Below are 19,139 nucleotides of genomic sequence, written 5' to 3' on the forward strand. Positions count from 1 at the left end.
ATCCACGAGGGACCAAGAATGTGGACTGATTACGGGTCCCAGGGGAACCAAGTGAACAAGCACTGACTTAGGATAACTTAAAATTTTATATGGAAACTTCTGAACCAAATTTGGAGACTGAGAGTTTTATCCTCCTTCCTCAAAGTTTTATTTTGTTTTATTACTTTATCTCTCTCCCCCCCCCACCCCCCCCCTCTCCCAGCATGTGGATAATTTCATTGCACAGCTCTTTTTCAGTTGTCCCATTTATTTACTGGATTCCTACATTTCCCAGGTATCCATTCTCCTTTGCATATTTTAAGACCCCCCTCTGCTCCCTGTTTGGTACAGTCCTGTTCACTCTTCTCCATGCTTCACTGAGTTCAGTTCCAAATAGGCGTGATCCACCAGTGCCTTGTTACAGGGTTTTTTTTTTCCTTTCAGTATTTTTTTTCCTTAATTCTCAAATTCCTGTCTTGAAATCATCAGTTTTTTGCTCTTGAATCTTTCCAGCAGCGTGCTTACCTCCCCCCCCCCCCCCCCCAGTTTTAAATTAATTTTAGTCCAAATGAGGGGGACCGGTTCTATGAGGTCAATTACCCGAGGATGGCTTAAACAAAGCTCTGTAGTCAGGCGTCATTTCATTTTTCTTGATTGGCACTTTACTGTAACTGTTTTTGTTTTAATCTCTGTGAAATAATGTAAAACAATAACAGTTAATTGTAATAAAATTAAATTTCAAATTTCCATTATGGAGTCACTTCTTTGTACACATCATGCAATGATGGACGTCCTGCTTTATGATCAGAGTAATGCTGAATCACCAGGCCATGCATTTAATGCTGACAAAGAAGATGTACAGAAGTAAAGTCAGTAATGGATCAAATATCCCTGCTTGAATACAATGGCTTTTAAAGTATCTTTACAAGTTTTACTGGATTATCTAAATAAATTAGTAAAACATACAAGTACATCTGTATGGCTTTCAGAGACCTTCCCCGTTCTGACGGTGTTGTATTTGATGCGATGTAGCCTGACACGCTACCCGCTGCTCCACCACCCCCCGCATCTCAGAGCTCATACGTGTGGTCATTGCTGTCCGTGTCCCCGTCCCCGTCCTTCCTGGCACTAGAGGGACTCTTCTTCTGAAACACGCACGTCGCTCTCATTAAGACCCAAACACCATCAGGCTTCGGTCTGCACTTGCAGGCCACATTGTGGTTCTTATTTACACAAAACATAGACCGCTGACTTACCAGGTGCGCCGGGACATCCATTGAATTTCTGAACAGAAGAAAAGAAAGATTATAGTTGCTATTGGAAATATTTAAAATGCATTAATTCGTCGTCGGCCTTAATTATGCTTCTTATTCCGCAGTACGTTCATCTTTCAAGTATTGTTGATTGAGTTTCCAGGATCTGGCTTCAAAGGCACTTTCGTACCTGGAGATTATGCAGTGCGTATCGCCACCATCTTTAGTCCTCTTCACCTTCCTGCAGAGAAATAGACCTCAGAGAACTTGATTTCTTGTTTACGCATTTGTCAACCCCAAAACTTGGTAGAGAAACGCAGACACCCACCTGACCATCACAAATAACGCCGGCGATATGGCCAGTAAAACGGCAACACTGAGACCCAGGAGCACGCCCAGAGTGATGACCGTAGCCTGGTCAGGGCCCGGCACTTCAGAGGGGTTCTCGATGGTGAACGTCATTTCCTGTCCAAACACAATCTTCAGCTGCTCCTCCATCTTCTCCCTCCGATTCTCCAGCTCGCTGCGTGTGACATGTGCGTTGGCTGTGACATCATCATCATCATGTTGTCTGGGCCACACGAGGAGGGATTTAACGCTCACCGCTCCCTACCTCCGGACTTGTTCAGAGGGCACGATGTTTTGCCTGGAGTCCGTGGCGATGAAGCCGATGTTCGTCGCCACGTCTGACCTTGAGGACCGCTGCCTTATGCTGCCCGCTGCCCAGATGCTGATGACTGTGATGCTCATGTCCAGGACCTGTTCAAGTGACCTGCATCACACGCCCCACTGTTACAGATTCTCACAGCAGGACTCTGTTGGCGGATCCAGCTCACTCTTGATTGGCTATGTGATCGGTCTTACTTCTCTAGCTGCGGAGCTTTTTTCTCCACAGTGTTGGCAGCTTCGGCGATGGAGATGACCACGATGTCGCTGGTGGAGCTTCTCTCCACGATAACCTGGATGAATCACATAGATCAGTTGTTAGTGATCCATGCTCATTTATTTTCAAGATGACTGAAACATGGAAGCATGCCACTTTGATATAAAAATGTCCCAGTTCGTTAGATCGAGATATGTCATTTTGATGAAAAGGAGATTTCATTTATTAAATCCAAATTATTACTGTCCCTACATTATTAGCTGTTTGTAGAATATTTTATGTATGTTTATGTACCTTAAGTGAATTTTCTCGTACTTACTTTTTAAACATCGGTAATGTTCTTATATATTTTTCTATTTATTGCATTTTTACTAAAACATTCTCTTCACCAGGTGAGACTGAAAGATTTACTGACTGTATGTCTAAAATCAGTTTTCTCACCCTGTTTTGCCATACAAAAACGTGGACTGTCTGGCAGGGGGGAGCAAAAACACGGACCAGCTGTGGGTCCCCGAGGACCGGATTGGGAGACACTGCTATAGGACCCTGCTCATCATTTGCTTGCAGAAGTGGCAATTTCAGGTCCAGAAAGTAAAAATCCAGACCATGATTTACTTTCAACCAGCCAGTACTCTGACTGTGACTCTTTATGCTCAACTGGTTGGTTGAAAGTAAATCATGGTCTGGATTTGTACTTTCTGGACCTGAAATTGCCACCTCTGCTTGCTTGGGTATGGCGAACCTCCACTTACCTCCACTTTGGCTGTGGCAAAGAGCCCCTGAGAGTCAGTGGCCTTCACGTGCAGAGCCACCTGTCCTGTCTGACCCTGCAGAGACACCACATACACCTGCCCAGTGGAGGGCTCCACGTCGAACAGAGGGCTGGCCTCCTGCAGGCTGTACTCCAGCTGCCCGTTCTCCCCCACATCTGGGTCTGTTGCCTGGAACCAACCAGAAGCCACACCGTGTGCCATCCTCCAAGCTCAATCCAAGCAGTTGGGAGTGAAAGTGTCTCAGGTCAGCACTTGAAATGATTACAGCAGTCGATTGGTTCATTTTTATCAAGGGAGGTGGGGGCAATAGAGCCATCAGCTGATCTCATGCAACCAATAAACAAACACCTCCCAAAGGACATTATTGCAGGACACCTAAACCATAACTGTCAAATATCTAATTACATGAGAAAAAATTCAATTTGGTCCCACGGTCCCATCTATATCCAAAATTATTTCAAATTTCCAATATTTTAATCAATGAATTACATTACTGGGAAAAAGACTTGGAAGTAGAAGCGTCTGAAGAGTTATGAACTGAGGCTCTGTCCCACACCCCTCTTTGGTCAATAAATACTTCCATCCATCCATTTTCTATAACTGCTTGTCCTTTTCAGGATTGTGGGAGTCTGGAACCAATGGGCCCAAGGTTGGGAACAATCCAGTATGGGGGGGGGGCGTCAACCCATCACAGGGCACACACACATCCATGGGCAATTTGGCAACTCCAGTTAACCTCAGAATTTTTTTGGACAATTTTTTTGGGACTATCACTTCTCACTCACTTCTCTCTAAATCCCCTACAGATTAGAACTGTGTGAGAATTCCATCTTGTTGGCCGGCTCTACATACCTTCACTTGAACGACTGGGTGTTTGTATGGAGAGCTGTTGAAGATGCTGGCCGAGTAGCTTGTCCTGTTGAATACAGGAGCTTCATTCACATCCTGCACCTGCACAGTCACCTGCGTGAACGACCAGATTTGTTGAGCATGTTTCCGGTGAGATCGGTGCAAATACACGCCCATTCCAGTTTCCCATACGGCACATACCATGGCAAGAGCGGAGGTAGAACGAGCCCTGGAGTCCGTAGCCTCCACAGCCAGGGTGTACCACTCCTGCGACTCCCTGTCCAGCATCTGCCGTGTCCTGATCATACCATCGTGATCCACAGAGAAGAGCTCCTCGTACAACTTGAGGGAGTAAGTGACTTGGACCGTGTCACTTTGCGAAAGGGCTTTCACTGTGCCCACCACTGTTGCGCTCGGTTCATTCTCAACAACGCTGAAGTTGTACTTGTAGCTCTCGAAAATGATGTCTGATGTGCTGTTGTTCCACCACAGGAAGACCTGGACTGTGGCTGTGCACGGACACAAACGGCACACACACAAGAGGAGGTAAGAAAGGATCGAGGCTGGCAACGTCATAATAATTGCTTATCTTGTTATTTGGACCAGAAGGCAGAGGCCCACCTAGGATATTGCTAAATACTCAACTGGCCACATGGACACACTTGCAGTGAGTACAGATGTGAAGAATCTGTCCATGTCAGCACAGAAAGCAGAACTTCTTTACCTGTAGAGGACCGTGAAGGTTCCCCTTTGTCCTGGGCCAGAGCAGTGAGGTTGAATGTTGTGTCCTCTGTAACATCTCGCACATTGGAGGTCAGGGTGATCACTCCAGTCTTGCTGTCCAATAGCAGGAAAGGGCTTTCCGAAGAGAAGCTAGGAACCCAAGGTTGCAAAACAATCATCACAATGCATCAGAGCACTATAACTTAACATCTACACCCTCGTGCAAATTAATTGAAACAAGCTGTCACATGGACATGCAAGCAGTGGCCTGAGACCTGGTGGTTTGCATAACCTACTGGGCAGAAAGTGTGCTGAGTGGATGGACAAAGGAGGGACTGTGCCCACAGCCCAGCAGGCTTGCTCGGGTGGGGTTAGAGCTGGGTGGATGGACAGAGGAGGCACTGTGCCCACAGACCGGCAGGCCTGTTCGGGTGGGGTGAGAGCTGGGTGGTATGACTGAGAGGATGGGCAGAGAAGGCACTGTGCCCACAGATCGGCAGGCCTGCTCGGGTGGGGTTTGAGCTGGTTGGATGGACAGAGGAGGCACTGTGCCCACAGACCGGCAGGCCTGTTCGGGTGGGGTTAGAGCTGAGTGGAAAGACAGAGGAGGCACTGTGCCCACAGACTGGCAGGCCTGCTCGGGTGGGGTTAGAGCTGAGTGGAAAGACAGAGGAGGCACTGTGCCCACAGACTGGCAGGCCTGCTCGGGTGGAGTGAGAGCTGGGTGGATGGACAGAGGAGGCACTGTGCCCACAGACTGGCAGGCCTGCTCGGGTGGGGTTAGAGCTGAGTGGATGGACAGAGGAGGCACTGTGCCCACAGATCGGCAGGCCTGCTCGGGTGGGGTTAGAGCTGGTTGGATGGACAGAGGAGGCACTGTGCCTACAGACTGACAGGCCTGCTCGGGTGGGGTTAGAGCTGGGTGGATGGACAGAGGAGGCACTGTGCCCACAGACTGGCAGGCCTGCTTGGGTGGGGTTAGAGCTGGTTGGATGGACAGAGGAGGCACTGTGCCCACAGACTGGCAGGCCTGCTTGGGTGGGGTTAGAGCTGGTTGGATGGACAGAGGAGGCACTGTGCCTACAGACTGGCAGGCCTGCTCGAGTGGGGTTAGAGCTTTGTGGATGGACAGAGGAGGCGCTGTACCTACAGACTGGCAGGCCTGCTTGGGTGGGGTTTGAGCTGGTTGGATGGGCAGAGGAGGCACTGTGCCCACAGACTGGCAGACCTGCTCGGGTGGGGTTTGAGCTGGTTGGATGGACAGAGGAGGCACTGTGCCCACAGACCGGCAGGCCTGTTCGGGTGGGGTTAGAGCTGAGTGGAAAGACAGAGGAGGCACTGTGCCCACAGACTGGCAGGCCTGCTCGGGTGGGGTTAGAGCTGAGTGGAAAGACAGAGGAGGCACTGTGCCCACAGACTGGCAGGCCTGCTCGGGTGGAGTGAGAGCTGGGTGGATGGACAGAGGAGGCACTGTGCCCACAGACTGGCAGGCCTGCTCGGGTGGGGTTAGAGCTGAGTGGATGGACAGAGGAGGCACTGTGCCCACAGATCGGCAGGCCTGCTCGGGTGGGGTTAGAGCTGGTTGGATGGACAGAGGAGGCACTGTGCCTACAGACTGACAGGCCTGCTCGGGTGGGGTTAGAGCTGGGTGGATGGACAGAGGAGGCACTGTGCCCACAGACTGGCAGGCCTGCTTGGGTGGGGTTAGAGCTGGTTGGATGGACAGAGGAGGCACTGTGCCCACAGACTGGCAGGCCTGCTTGGGTGGGGTTAGAGCTGGTTGGATGGACAGAGGAGGCACTGTGCCTACAGACTGGCAGGCCTGCTCGAGTGGGGTTAGAGCTTTGTGGATGGACAGAGGAGGCGCTGTACCTACAGACTGGCAGGCCTGCTTGGGTGGGGTTTGAGCTGGTTGGATGGGCAGAGGAGGCACTGTGCCCACAGACTGGCAGACCTGCTCGGGTGGGGTTAGAGCTGGTTGGATGGACAGAGGAGGCACTGTGCCCACAGACTGGCAGGCCTGCTCGGGTGGGGTTAGAACTGGTTGGATGGACAGAGGAGGCACTGTGCCCACAGACTGGCAGACCTGCTCGGGTGGGGTTAGAGCTGAGTGGTATGACTGTGCTTCAGCCATCCATGTATATTTCAAATGAATCTTCTGGGGTTTGGGCGCCTCCCTGTGCTGTCGTGGGGTTTCCTCCAGTTTCTCTGGTTCCCCCCCACAGTCAAAAAGCATGATTGCTGTGTGTACCCTGTGAGGGACTGGCATCCCATCCTGGGTTATTCCCATAGAACTTGTATCAATCCACAAGATGCTAAATTCAAACCTAAGTTGAGAAGTATGGATTAATGGTCAGGCTGTCTGCATATAGACGCAACTTGTTTCAATTAATTTGCACAAGGGTGTATGTTTATGACGCTGTTGCAGTATTCATGCCAAAGGCTCGTTAATCGTGAAGCACCTATAGGAGATGAGCGAGTTGTTGCCAATGTCCTTGTCCGTGGCCGACAGTGTCAGTACAGTGTCTCCCTCCTTAGCGTCCTTCACCAGGATTCTTATAACATATATTTCCTGGCTGAACTCTGGGTCATTGTCATTCTCATCCAAGATGCTAACTGTGATACCAGTGACATTCTGAAGGGGAAGAGGAACCATTCTGTAAGTACTACAGGCAATGCGCTCAACATGCGCCCACAGTAACGCAGCTGACCAAAGAGCAGGTGATAAAACCTTCACAGAGGAATTTTTATTCTTCTTGATGCCATAACTTGTCATGAGAAAACAAAAGATTTATTGTAGTTACACAACGTTTACCAGGGCAGGTTGCTATAAACAGAATTCAAAACAATGAAACCGTATTAAATCACGTATCGCCAATGTGGATCCTGGGTTCATTCCAGAATGAGCTCATTGCTGATGCTTTCCAGAATTCAGCTACTGCTTCAGCATTTCAGCGTCTAAGACAGGGCCTCTTACCTTCCTCACCGGTATCCCCTCATCAGAGGCAACTATCACAAGCTCGTAGACGTCCTTCATTTCCCGATCCAAGGGGGACACCGCAAGGAGAGTCCCATCCTTCAAAGTGTCAAGAGGCTCCAACTTAGTTATTGAAACCTGTTCAGTCTGATATTATTACTCTCTTTTCCTCCACCTGTGGATTATCTCTTTATGTGAATGAATTTATGTTTTTTTATTAATTTATTCTGTATAGCCCTTTGGTCAATGAACCCTGCTAATGATTTTTTTGTTCTACGAATGCTGAATGTTACAATTAAGTTATGGAAATCTTCAACGTGTCCAGTTTTCCTGATGTTCCCAGAACCTTATCTGGAACCTTGTCCCACTACTGCAATATGATAATAATAAAGCAAATGAAGGTCATGGATGAGTAGGTGCGTGACACAGTCACTTTACACCCCAAAGATCACGGATCCAAGCCTGAACTTTTTTTGCAGTACCCACATATAGCACTTTTATAAAATAATATTATAAAACAATATTTTTCAAAATGAACCGTCTTAAAAGGATGTTCACGTAATGACATTATCGTAATGACATTGACAGGACTTTTGTTACGATGTGAAACTTAGAAACAACGTTCCATTAATGTTACAGCAAGAACGTTGTCTACCAACTCTGAGAAGACCTTTATATGACGTTAGCTAAAGTTCTGGCAACATTCCCTATTAGCTGGGAAGGATATTTTTAAATAAATATAGTTTAGTTAGTTATTTATTTACTTGCTTACAATAATAAATCTCAAAGCAGATGTGCAATAGTGAAGTAGTTCAGAGCTCAGGATCGAGCTGATCTCACCTCTCTGATCTCGAACAACCGGTTAGCGTCAGACGAGAATATGGACAAGGTGACCCTGCCGTTGTCGCCTTCATCGGCGTCGGTGGTGCCGATGTGGCAGAGCTCCTTGGGGGACTCGGGTGAGTACTCCCCCTCGGGAACCTGAACGAGTTCCGGGTGGGGGGAGAACTGCGGGTCGTTGTCGTTGACGTCCAAGACAGTGATAATGAGTTGAGCTGTAGCACTCAGCCCATCAACATGAGAGTCCACTGCCACCACCTGAGTATGTACAAAATGCAAAGTTGAAGCTTCCCAACGTAGCCTTCATGTTAGCTGTTACAGACGTTATCGGATGATGAAGTATATATACCGAAGGCTGTTCTCTGCTTTAAATACCTTATAAAGAATCAAAAGCAATAATTTACCTGTAAGACATAATGAGCCCATTCTTCTCTATCTAAGGTCGCATTGCTGTTGAGAAGTACGGTGCCTTGCTTGTTTATGCCAAAGACGTCACTTATTAGAACAAAGTGACCATTTGAAAACCCAGCCTGAAAACAGCAATATCAGTTAATATTCAATCAATAATGATCAGACTATGAATGAGCACTTATAAATGCTTAATCAGAGTTTTGAATCAGAATAATTAAATTTTTGGAATTATTGAATGTAGTTTTGAGACATTTGTTGTGAGCCATTAAAGCCTCACACAGCTGCTTATTGTTGGTGATTTAGAACGCGGAACAGTGAACTTAATATAAAACTCAAACGCTCTTCCTGACCTCGTCTTTATCTGTGACATCCAGCGTAACGCAGGGAGCTCCGCTGGGCAGGTTCTCATAAACGGCAACATCGTACTTCTCCTTCCCGAACTCGGGTGCGTTATCGTTTACATCCTGAACCCGGACCATAACAGAGCATGTTCCATTGAGTCTCGGCCTCCCGCTGTCTGAGGCCTCCACCAGCAGGACGTACTCTTTGACTGTCTCGAAATCCAGAGGTTGGTCAAGCTGCAGGTCCCCAGAATTTGGGTCCAGGATGAAGACGGGCAAATCGGAGGAAGGACTCTGCTGCGCAATGTGGTAGCTGATTACGGCATTGGGACCCTCGTCCGGGTCCACAGCGGCCAGCCCGAGAACAATGGTACCCACAGCGGCATTCTCTGGCACTGCCACCTGGAACTCTGTCAACGGAAACTGGGGGGGGTTGTCATTCACGTCGGTCACCGTGAGGAGTATGCTGCCTGTAGCTGACTGGGGAGGCTGGCCTTGGTCTCGGGCGACAACCTCCATCCGGATTTCAGCCAAAGTCTCTCTGTCAAGCTCACTGGCCAGAAAGACTTCGCCAGACTGAGAATCGATCCTGAACTTCCCTTCTCCTCCTTGTAGTGAGTAGAAAAGCTTACCGTTGAAGCCCTCATCGCTATCTCTGGCTGCCATCTTCATCACACTGGTACCAATCTCAGTGTCCTCAGGAACTGGGACATTGGTGGAATTCGGTGTAAATACCGGGGAATTGTCATTGATGTCGGTCACTTCCACGAGCACAGTGGCTTGGTCGTGACTCGTGCCGTCCGAGATGGACACAGACACTGTGTAGTTCTTCTCGCTCTCATAGTCCAGTTTCTTCAAGGTTGAGAAGTGGCCCTCTGAATCGATGGAGAATTTGTCTCCGTGTGTCATGACCTGCAGGTCCACTTCATTTATGGGTGATACTGACAGGAAGGTCACCTGAAAATAAAAAGTTAAGGATGGAAAAAAAACATTATATCATACAGCGGAGTTCCCCAAATTTTGGTCCTGCTGAGTCAGTCTTCAACACAGTGCAGATTCAAGCAAGTCTCCATTGATACAATATATTAGTCAGCACCCAAAACTATCTTATGTGCTATTTTAATAAAAAGCTTTCAAATATTCAGAACCACCTAGTGGTCTGTAATGTGATTTTTTTCTTTTCCTTCCTGTAATTAAAAGAACTTTGAAGCATGAACTTTATTGTCATACGAACAAAGTACAACTAATTTCTTACTTGTGCACTTCCTGACAGTAAGCAAAGCAGATGGCAATAAATAAAAATAAATAAGTCATCACTGTAGACAAATGCTTAGCATGTTCGATAGGTGCACTGGAGATAGAACCCGACTGTAATGAAGTATATGTGGCTCTGTAAGTTAGGACTCTGTGTCTGTCATCAGAAGGAAATTGGTTTAAATCCTGTCGTTAGAGTGATCCCACCATTGGCCCACTGAGCCAAGGGCCTTAAGCTATATTTACTCATATTGTTGACTGCCTGACCCTCTCACTGGTACTTTGCTTTGGACAAAAGCATCTGCTAAATAAATTCTGTTGAAGAGCTTAATCGGGTAAAACTACGTGTGAATCTTATTCTGATCGCTTCATCCAGATCAGAGTCAGAATTAAGCAGAATTAAGCAGAACACGGCTTTGCATTAAGAAGGTAGTGAAAGCAGCTGTGACTGTAAATGTAAGATGCAACCCTGAACCTTAAGTTCAGGTGTCTCACCTTCAGGATCTCAACTGGTGGTTCCATTTCCTCCTGCACGCGACCCCCGTAGGTGGGGCTGAGGAACTGAGGTTTGGTGTCACCAGGTGCCAGGATGTTTACCAGCAGCGATGAAGCACGCGCTGGTGTTCCCTCTGCAGGAGAGTCCAGGACACTTTTCAGAAAAGCATTTTAGCGTTTTAACGGCATTTTAACACCTGACATTATCATACAAGGCGAGCTGCTCACAGATCACCTCTTAGCAGAAACGGCCACAAAACCCCAGTGCAGCGGCTCACCGTCTCTTGCTGTCACAAACAGGGAGAACCTGAGCACTTCATTCTCCCTGAAAGGGATCTCTTTGCTTAGCGAGATGTCCCCTGTGTCCTCGTCAATGTTAAAATAGCCGTCCTGGTTTCCTCCTACTATGGCGTATTTTACTCGCCCATTTGGGCCCTCATCTGGATCTTCAGCTGTAACCTGTGAGTAAGTAACACATCGTGACGTGAGAAGGCCAGCAGGGGCACTATAAGGGGGGGGAGTTCAGATGGACCACTAAAAAAATTTGGAGCATAATTGGATTGGTCTGGGTTTGGGGCCCAATATGAAATGCTTTCATGGGGCCCAAAATCTCTAGAGGCTCCCCTGCAGGCCAGAGTCAGTTTTTCTCAGCTAAAGAAAAAAACGAAAGTTAAAGATTTTCAAATGTGGCTATAATAACAATAAAAAAAACTGAGTGCCAGACTAGTATTATGATTTCTTTAACTGGATATTTCATTTTTTAGGGCTCTCATTGCACTGACCTGAACAAATCACCTACTCCTCTATGCCATTGTATCATAGTGATTTTACCCAACAATAATTTCTATTGTTCATGCAAGCGGAACGGTCATGGAGAATACACTCCCAGTGCATACCTTAGTGACCCATATGCCCACTGTTTGATTGTTAAAAACCTTTCCTTCATACATGGAGCTGTTAGACTGGGGACTGTTATCATTTTCGTCCAAAAGAGTCACGTTGACGTCTGCCAAGGCGAAACGGAAAGGAGCCTGGTTTTCTCGAGCTTTGATCTTAGAAAAGCAGAAGAAATGAGTCAACCTGGTAGCAACTTAAAACACACACGTTTGTGACACCATAGACTCTGATTACATGATGGAACCACTAGATACAGGGAATACGGGATACATTTAATGTTAATCCTGTTAATTCACATTTTCCCTGGTAAAATGGTGTTCCTGGTGTCAGATGTGCTGCAAAGGAGGGAAAGTCATTCAGAAAATAACTGGACTGGTCTGAATTGGGGGCCCAGTGTGATATGCTTTTGTGGGGTTCAAAATCCCTAGCAGCACCCTTGCTGTCCAGATCCTACATGTAAAATCATGATTTAGCACTGCAGATAAACGGGCACTGGGCCCTTGTCCGGTTGTGTTACTTTTGGCAGAAATATAAACAAATCAGGTTATCCTTACCTGAAAGGTAAAGCTGGGGACTGTTTCTCTGTCTAGAAGAGTGTAATCCTTGACCATCAGGGTGCCGTCGGAAGAGAACGAGAAAGGGACGGTCTCCGGAAGAACTTCAAGTGTTCCGTTAAACCCTCCCTAAAAGCCCAATACAAATTTCACAGCATCACACTCTCAAAAATAACCCCTGTAAACCCTCACCCATGCACAGTGCAGTGAGAATCTCTCACAACGTACTTCGTCTTTGTCGCTGATTATTGGCCTGAAGAGGATGAAGCCATTTGGGGAATTTTCGAGAATACTGCTGAAGTAACTGCTTTTGTCGAACTCAGGCTGGTTGTCGTTGACGTCTTCAATATTTAAAGAAACTGCAGCGTTTGCCGTTTTCAGATTATCGGACACTTGAGCGGCCTGATGCACACAGTGAAAGATGGATGATAAATACAGTGCCAATCAAAAGTCTGGACATGCCAAGCCTCCTAAAAAGGAGAATGGTAGTGTCGTGTCACATGGCCTGGCCACCTGACCTAAACACAGCAGAGATGGTTTTGGAGGAGTTTGATCAGAGAGTGAAGGAAAAGAGGCCAATGAGTTCTTAGCATATGTGGGATCTCCTTTAGGACAGCTATAAAACATCTCAGGAGACCACCTCATGAAACTAGCGTAGAGGAGACAGTAGGGTCAGCCAGTCCCTGGAGCAATTGCGGTTAAGGGCCTTGCTCAAGGGCCCAATGGTGGGATCACTCTGCTGACCATGGGATTTGAACCAACAACCTTCCGACCCACAATAGATTATATTTTTTAATGCATAATTTAGTGCATATTTCCATATATTTTATAGTTTTGATGTCTTTATAATTATTAAAATGTAGAGAATAGTACAAATAAACTTTTGACAGAAGTAATTCTATTAATTCATCATTCCTTATTTACATGGCAGTTCATTTAAGCTAACAATGACATAATTACACTGATGGCCATGGGATTTGAACCCATGATCTTCCAGGCATGGGACTTGAACCCACGACCTACCAGACACTGGCACTGATCCTAACCCCACCGAGCATCCCACCATCTACATGCCATTTATTGAAGTATACAATGTGAACAGTCTTGGTTGGAGGGTGTGTAAACATTATTGCAACCTACTGACATCCAGGTTAAATATAGAAATATGTCCAGACCAAGTCACCATACCTGGATGTTCAAAATGATGGAGCTGATCTCCTCTCTGTCTAGCGATAATACTACGGTGATGACACCAGTCGTTTCATCAATGCTGAAGTAAGACTGATACTTATCTGGAGAAACTGCAATTGACAAAACAATCATAGAAGAAAAACAAGAAGAACAGGCTGATATCAACATAGATGTACATCTCTTAGGGGGGGGTCTATGCAGAGGTGGGTACTTCAGGTACGTAAAAGTCCAGACCAAGGTTCTGTTTCAACCAGTCAGTTGAGTATAAGAAGTATAAGTCTGTATATATGAGTATAAATACTCAAGTGGTTGATATGAACAAAATCTTGGCCTTGATTTATACTTTCTGGATATGAACTTTCCACCTTTGGGTCAATGATTATCTACCTAATTCTGTATTCCTGTATTTTAATATAAGCTATGAAACTGCTGGCTACATTCAACTATGATACATTAAACTACAATCATCTTATATACAGAAAATAAACATAATTATACAGGAATTTTACAGAGATCATCTACTGTAATGTGTATGTCAAGACTGATAGCACAGTTAGTGCCAGGGGATAGAGTGGCTCCTAACAGAATAAAGAGTTAATTTATGCAGGCATCTTAGCGGAATACCTTGGTTAATGCTGTAGCTCACAGGATCATTAATGCCGGTGTCACCATCTTTGGCGAGGATGGCTTCAGGGAGAATATCTCTGAACATCCCTATCTTAAACAGAAAGTGAAATGTCAGCAGGACTAAAATAAAAGAGAAAAATGAAAGAAACCCATGTGCTGGGTGTGTCTCCATTTGGATGCTCCCCAGGATCTCACTTGGTTTTCCTGTATGGTTGCATGATACAGGCTGTGTTGAAAGTAAGGACTGGTGTTGTCAAAGTCCTCAACTTTAAAAAACACTTCAGTGGTGTCTGTCAATCCCCCTACATCCTACAAAAAAATGACATCAGATGAGAGACAGACAGACAAGCAGGCAGGCAGACAGATAGACAGGTAGACAGATAGACAGACAGGCAGACAGACAAACAGACAGACAGGTAGACAGATAGAGAGACAGACAAACAGGCAGACAGACAGGCCAGATAGGCAGACAGGTAGATAGACAAACAGGCAGGCAGACAGACAGGTAGACAGATAGACAGACAGGCAGACAGACAAACAGACAGACAGGTAGACAGATAGAGAGACAGACAAACAGGCAGACAGACAGGCCAGATAGGCAGACAGGTAGATAGACAAACAGGCAGGCAGACAGACAGGTAGACAGACAGGCTGGACAGGCAGACAGACAGGTAGACAGACAGATTGGATAGGCAGACAGACAGGTAGACAGATGGGCTGGATAGGCAGACAGGTAGACAGACAGGCAGGAGGACAGATAGACAGACAGGCAGACAGACAGGCCGGATAGGCAGACAGGTAGACAGGCAGATAGACAGTCAGATAGACAAACAGGCCGGCAGACAGATAGGTAGACAGACAGGCTGGATAGGCAGACAGGCAGACAGACAGGTAGACAGACAGGCTGGATAGGCAGACAGGTAGATAGGCAGACAGACAGGCAGGAAGACAGAGAGGTAGACAGAGGTGCTACATACCCGAGCTTCCACTGTGAAGTTGTAGCTGTTGGCTAAGTTGTAGTTTAGGGTACTCATGAGAAAGATATTCCCATCACTTTCAATCATAAATTTGTCTTGTACTAGGTCCTTTTGATGTGGAAGAAAATAAGTTACCATTTCATCAAACATATCTACTATACACACACAAAAAAAACAATACACTCTGTTATCTCATTTTATTCTTGTATAATAATTATATACATTACAAGGTTACCGCTATAACAGTTTTGCCTTATTTGTTACTGGATAAAACTTCATATCAAAGCTTTCAATCAAGGCAAGGTTATTTTTACATATTTATTTTTATGGATATTAATATAGAAACTGCCATTAAATACTTTAATTGGAATGATTTCCTGGGCACTTCTTAGTCACAAACACATTCCATTAATGTCTGTATAATTATATAGCCTATTAGATATAAATTTATATTTTTAAAAGCAAGATTTTACCAGTATAGAATATGTTACTCTGTTGTTTACTGTGCTAACATCTGCATCCACCGCTTCAACCTTCTCTACCAGTGAGCCCACAGGGAGTGCCTAATGAGGAGAAGATTCGATGACTTAGGAAGGAACAGGACACAGACATAATCTATACCAATGATTCTCAACCCGTCCCTTGAGGACCCCCAGATGGTCCATGTGTTTGCTCCCTTCCAGGACTCCGGATTTGAGAAACACTGATATATACCACAACATCAGGGGCGTAGCTAGGCATTTTGCGTACTCTGATGAAATTTCACCTTGGGTCCCCAGCCTTTTAGTCTGTTTTCCTTTTTGCGATATCCCAGCTAACAATTCCTTGTTCCAGGAACTTTCGCTGAACGTTACAATTAAGGTACGGCCTAAGGCAAGTTCAAAATGTCCATTCCTGATATTCCCGGAACGTTTTCCCACTACTACAACAACTACTACAGCTAACACTTATGATATAGAACAACCAAACGGCTTGGATGAGCAGCAGGTAACATTGCGGCTTTACCTCTAGAGTCGTGGGTTCAAGGCAGGTTGGTACTAAATTACTAGGTGTTTTATTATAAAACAATATTTATTGCATTAATTGCATTAAATTGATGTTATGGTAATAATGTTATTGTGCTGACATTGATAGAACCTTTGTTAAAATATAACAGTGGAAATAACCTTCCTTTAACATTACAGCAAGAACGTTCTCTTGTGAAGATCTTTATATAACATTAGCTAAAGTTCTGAAAGCATTCCCTGTCAGCTGGGATAGGATGATCCCTCAGTACATGTGATGGGGGGGGGGGGTGGAAAATCTCCCATTTGCGTATTCAGGGGCCCCTGTCATGTGCCGGGCCCCCTGAATCTGCCATGATCAGGGGGATCAGCAAGCCGATGGCCATTTAACATCCCGTTTATTAAAAGGAGAAAAAATCTACATCGAGAAGGTTTACTGGACGCAACTATACCTCAGATATCGTTTTCCGGTATTCATTCTGCTTAAAAACGGGCGGATTGTCATTGATGTCATTTATTTTCAGTATCCTTATGTTTTGAACCTGAACAAAGAATCAGATGTGGGTGATGTTAAGTAATACACAAGGCTTACCTGAAGATCTCAGACATGTAACTATACCATACTTACCTCTGTGCTCACACATTGCACTGAGTAGCCAAGCTCACCATTTGTCTAAAGAGAGTACAACATAAAAAGTATGAGACTACGATCTAAAATTAAATATCGCAGACATATTTAGACATACATAAAATGTAAAGTTATTCAGGCAGGATCATAGAACTTAAAATATAATGAGCAAATAATAAGCTTTACATCCTACTCTGAATTTGGTTTTTAGGGAATAAATTTAAACTTCCATAGATCTTTGCCGGAAGACACAAATAGGCCAATAAGTATTTAGTGTTTCATTGTTGTTGCTTGTTACCGATTCAACTTACATCAGTCAGGATGTCAGGATCCAGTGGGCTTTTAGTCTGCACTACCGCGAACGTATCTCCAAGTGTGAAATTCAGCTCCAGGAACTGCAAGTCTTCCGGAAATGGAAATCCCATGAGCACCACACTCTCGCCTGGATCGATACCAGTCAATTTTTCCACAGCCCCTATCAAAGCATTGGGAATAGAAAACTACACTTAAGACATCTCAGACCCTTTGGGGGCTCAAAACGTGTAACAGAGCTTTGATGGTGTTATAATCTCAAAAATTTGCATGAAATTACAAGTATAACATTTTAAATGTATAAAGTATCTGAGCGTCCGTATGTCTATAACATAGCCTAGGTCTAAGAACGTCATGAGTTTCCATGTGTGTGTGTGTATAGGTAATGTTAAAAAGATTTACCATTATATCCTTCAGCCACTGTAGGCAAAATGTCATAGCTGCCAGATTTACAGTTTATTGTTGAAGTTCCTGGACAAATAATTACAACATAAATAAAAATGTACATATCCTCTATTAACAGCACTGATGACATCCACAAAGAGGCAGTGAAATCATGGCCTGAATTGGCACCTATGAGAGCCTTACGAATGTAAAAATAGATACTGTGCTTGGTTGGCAGTTTCACAGAAAACAGTTAAAAGGTATTTTTAGAATTACATGTAGATCCACAGTTACTCATCAGTACAAGATTCCATCTTACAGCATACCAAAATTCTCGGATTCTTCAATTTAAGTTGCCGCTTCAGATTCATGTATCTCTGTCGGAACATTATCTCCTGCCATTTTTTTTTTGACAAATACTTGGCATACATCAATAAAGTGAATAGTTGCTATTGAGTAAAGAATACAGATCTGATATCGTTTGACTTAAATACCGTTCCCACATTTCACATTCACCAAAAGGAAGAACCGGTCCGCTCACCAATGGGGTTCCCTCTGACGTTGTGTGAAAAAAAGCAACACATGAAGATGAAGGCCGGGAATAAAATGACGTTCCCCATGACAAAAAGCGTCCAGCTCTGGTGGGCTGAGAAGGCTCGCGTTCCCCAGCCTTCACTCAATAGCTGACACCCTGAGATTGTCAGCTTAAAGGTCTGATGGACCTGATCATCTAAACAGGCCACACCTTCCTTATACGATTTTTTTATTGCCAGCTATATTCAGATAATAAACAAGTACAAAGTACACATGCACAATTCCAGCTGTCTGTAAATATAGTGCATCATTTCTCCTCAGCCACCCACAGACATTACCATTATTAAATCTTTAAACACATCAATAAACTAAAATTCTTTCCCGCTTGTTCTCTTAAATGCATACAGTTAATTATATTATTTAACATATATTCCTGATTCAAGCAAATCGTACAATAAAATCTTACTGACATAAGAGCTAGCTGGTTATTATAATTGGTTTAGCAACCCTGAGGCGTGACAGTGCAAAGATCAATAGATACAGCACACATGTGGTCGTCATGCCAGAATTATTTACAAGTGCAAATAAATAAACTAGAAACTGCTTGTACTAAAAATGAACCAGAAATGAGTTATGTATAACAGCATTTTATTGATAATAAAAATATACCAGGAAATTTGCAAGAGGAATGTTACAAGAGCAAGAATATTTCCCCCAAAAAATGTCATTTGTGATAAAAACAGACATTCAGACATAATGCGTATGATGAAGCAGACATATGAAACTTGAAAGTTTTTCACGGAAGCACGTGGAGTCCGCTTTCAATCCAAAGGTATGTCGGTCTGCCGCTTTGTGTTTCTAATTTGGGTCTTACTGTGTGTGCCTTATGTTATACTAATGTCCTATTTAGGGTATACCCTATGTGTTTGTGATTCTGTATGGGATGAAGGTTGTGAGTCTGAATTCCGCTTCGGGTCTGTGTGTGGAGTTTGATTTTCTTCCTGTGCCCTGCGGTTTGCTTAGGTGACTCCAGCTTCCTCCCAAATAGATGCACTAAGGCTAACTGGTATCTTTAAACTTAGCCAAAACGTTCATGCATTTGTTCCTGCACCGACATCTCATCTGGGACGTATCCCCACATGTTATACTCCCGCTCCCTTGTCACACATAGGACCAGGATAAGTGGTTAAAAGATAGAAGGATTCATATTATCATGCAATCGCTGACGCTTTGTCAACGCTGCAACGATCGTC

General features: G+C 44.9%; 1 protein-coding gene across 1 annotated transcript; it reads right to left on the reverse strand.

The window, feature by feature from the left end:
* Nucleotides 1-604: 604 nt before the first annotated feature.
* LOC125725449 (protocadherin Fat 4) lies at nt 605-17,972 on the reverse strand. Its single transcript, XM_049002375.1, has 30 exons — nt 17,894-17,972; nt 17,371-17,439; nt 16,968-17,131; nt 16,657-16,701; nt 16,481-16,570; nt 15,498-15,587; nt 15,025-15,132; nt 14,243-14,356; nt 14,045-14,138; nt 13,418-13,530; nt 12,458-12,631; nt 12,230-12,358; nt 11,675-11,830; nt 11,057-11,237; nt 10,779-10,912; nt 9,039-9,986; nt 8,682-8,807; nt 8,278-8,535; nt 7,438-7,536; nt 6,923-7,095; nt 4,462-4,610; nt 3,939-4,246; nt 3,741-3,851; nt 2,868-3,056; nt 2,097-2,191; nt 1,846-2,004; nt 1,561-1,755; nt 1,423-1,473; nt 1,236-1,263; nt 605-1,124 (listed from the first exon to the last, which is right to left on the reverse strand). Exons 1-30 carry the CDS (start codon nt 17,970-17,972, stop codon nt 1,050-1,052), a joined length of 4,704 nt encoding a protein of 1,567 aa, XP_048858332.1. The 3' UTR covers nt 605-1,049.
* Between the last annotated feature and the right edge of the window lie 1,167 nt (nt 17,973-19,139).

This window comes from Brienomyrus brachyistius, unplaced genomic scaffold, assembly GCF_023856365.1.
Source record: "Brienomyrus brachyistius isolate T26 unplaced genomic scaffold, BBRACH_0.4 scaffold67, whole genome shotgun sequence".
NCBI classification, from domain to species: Eukaryota; Metazoa; Chordata; class Actinopteri; order Osteoglossiformes; family Mormyridae; genus Brienomyrus; species Brienomyrus brachyistius.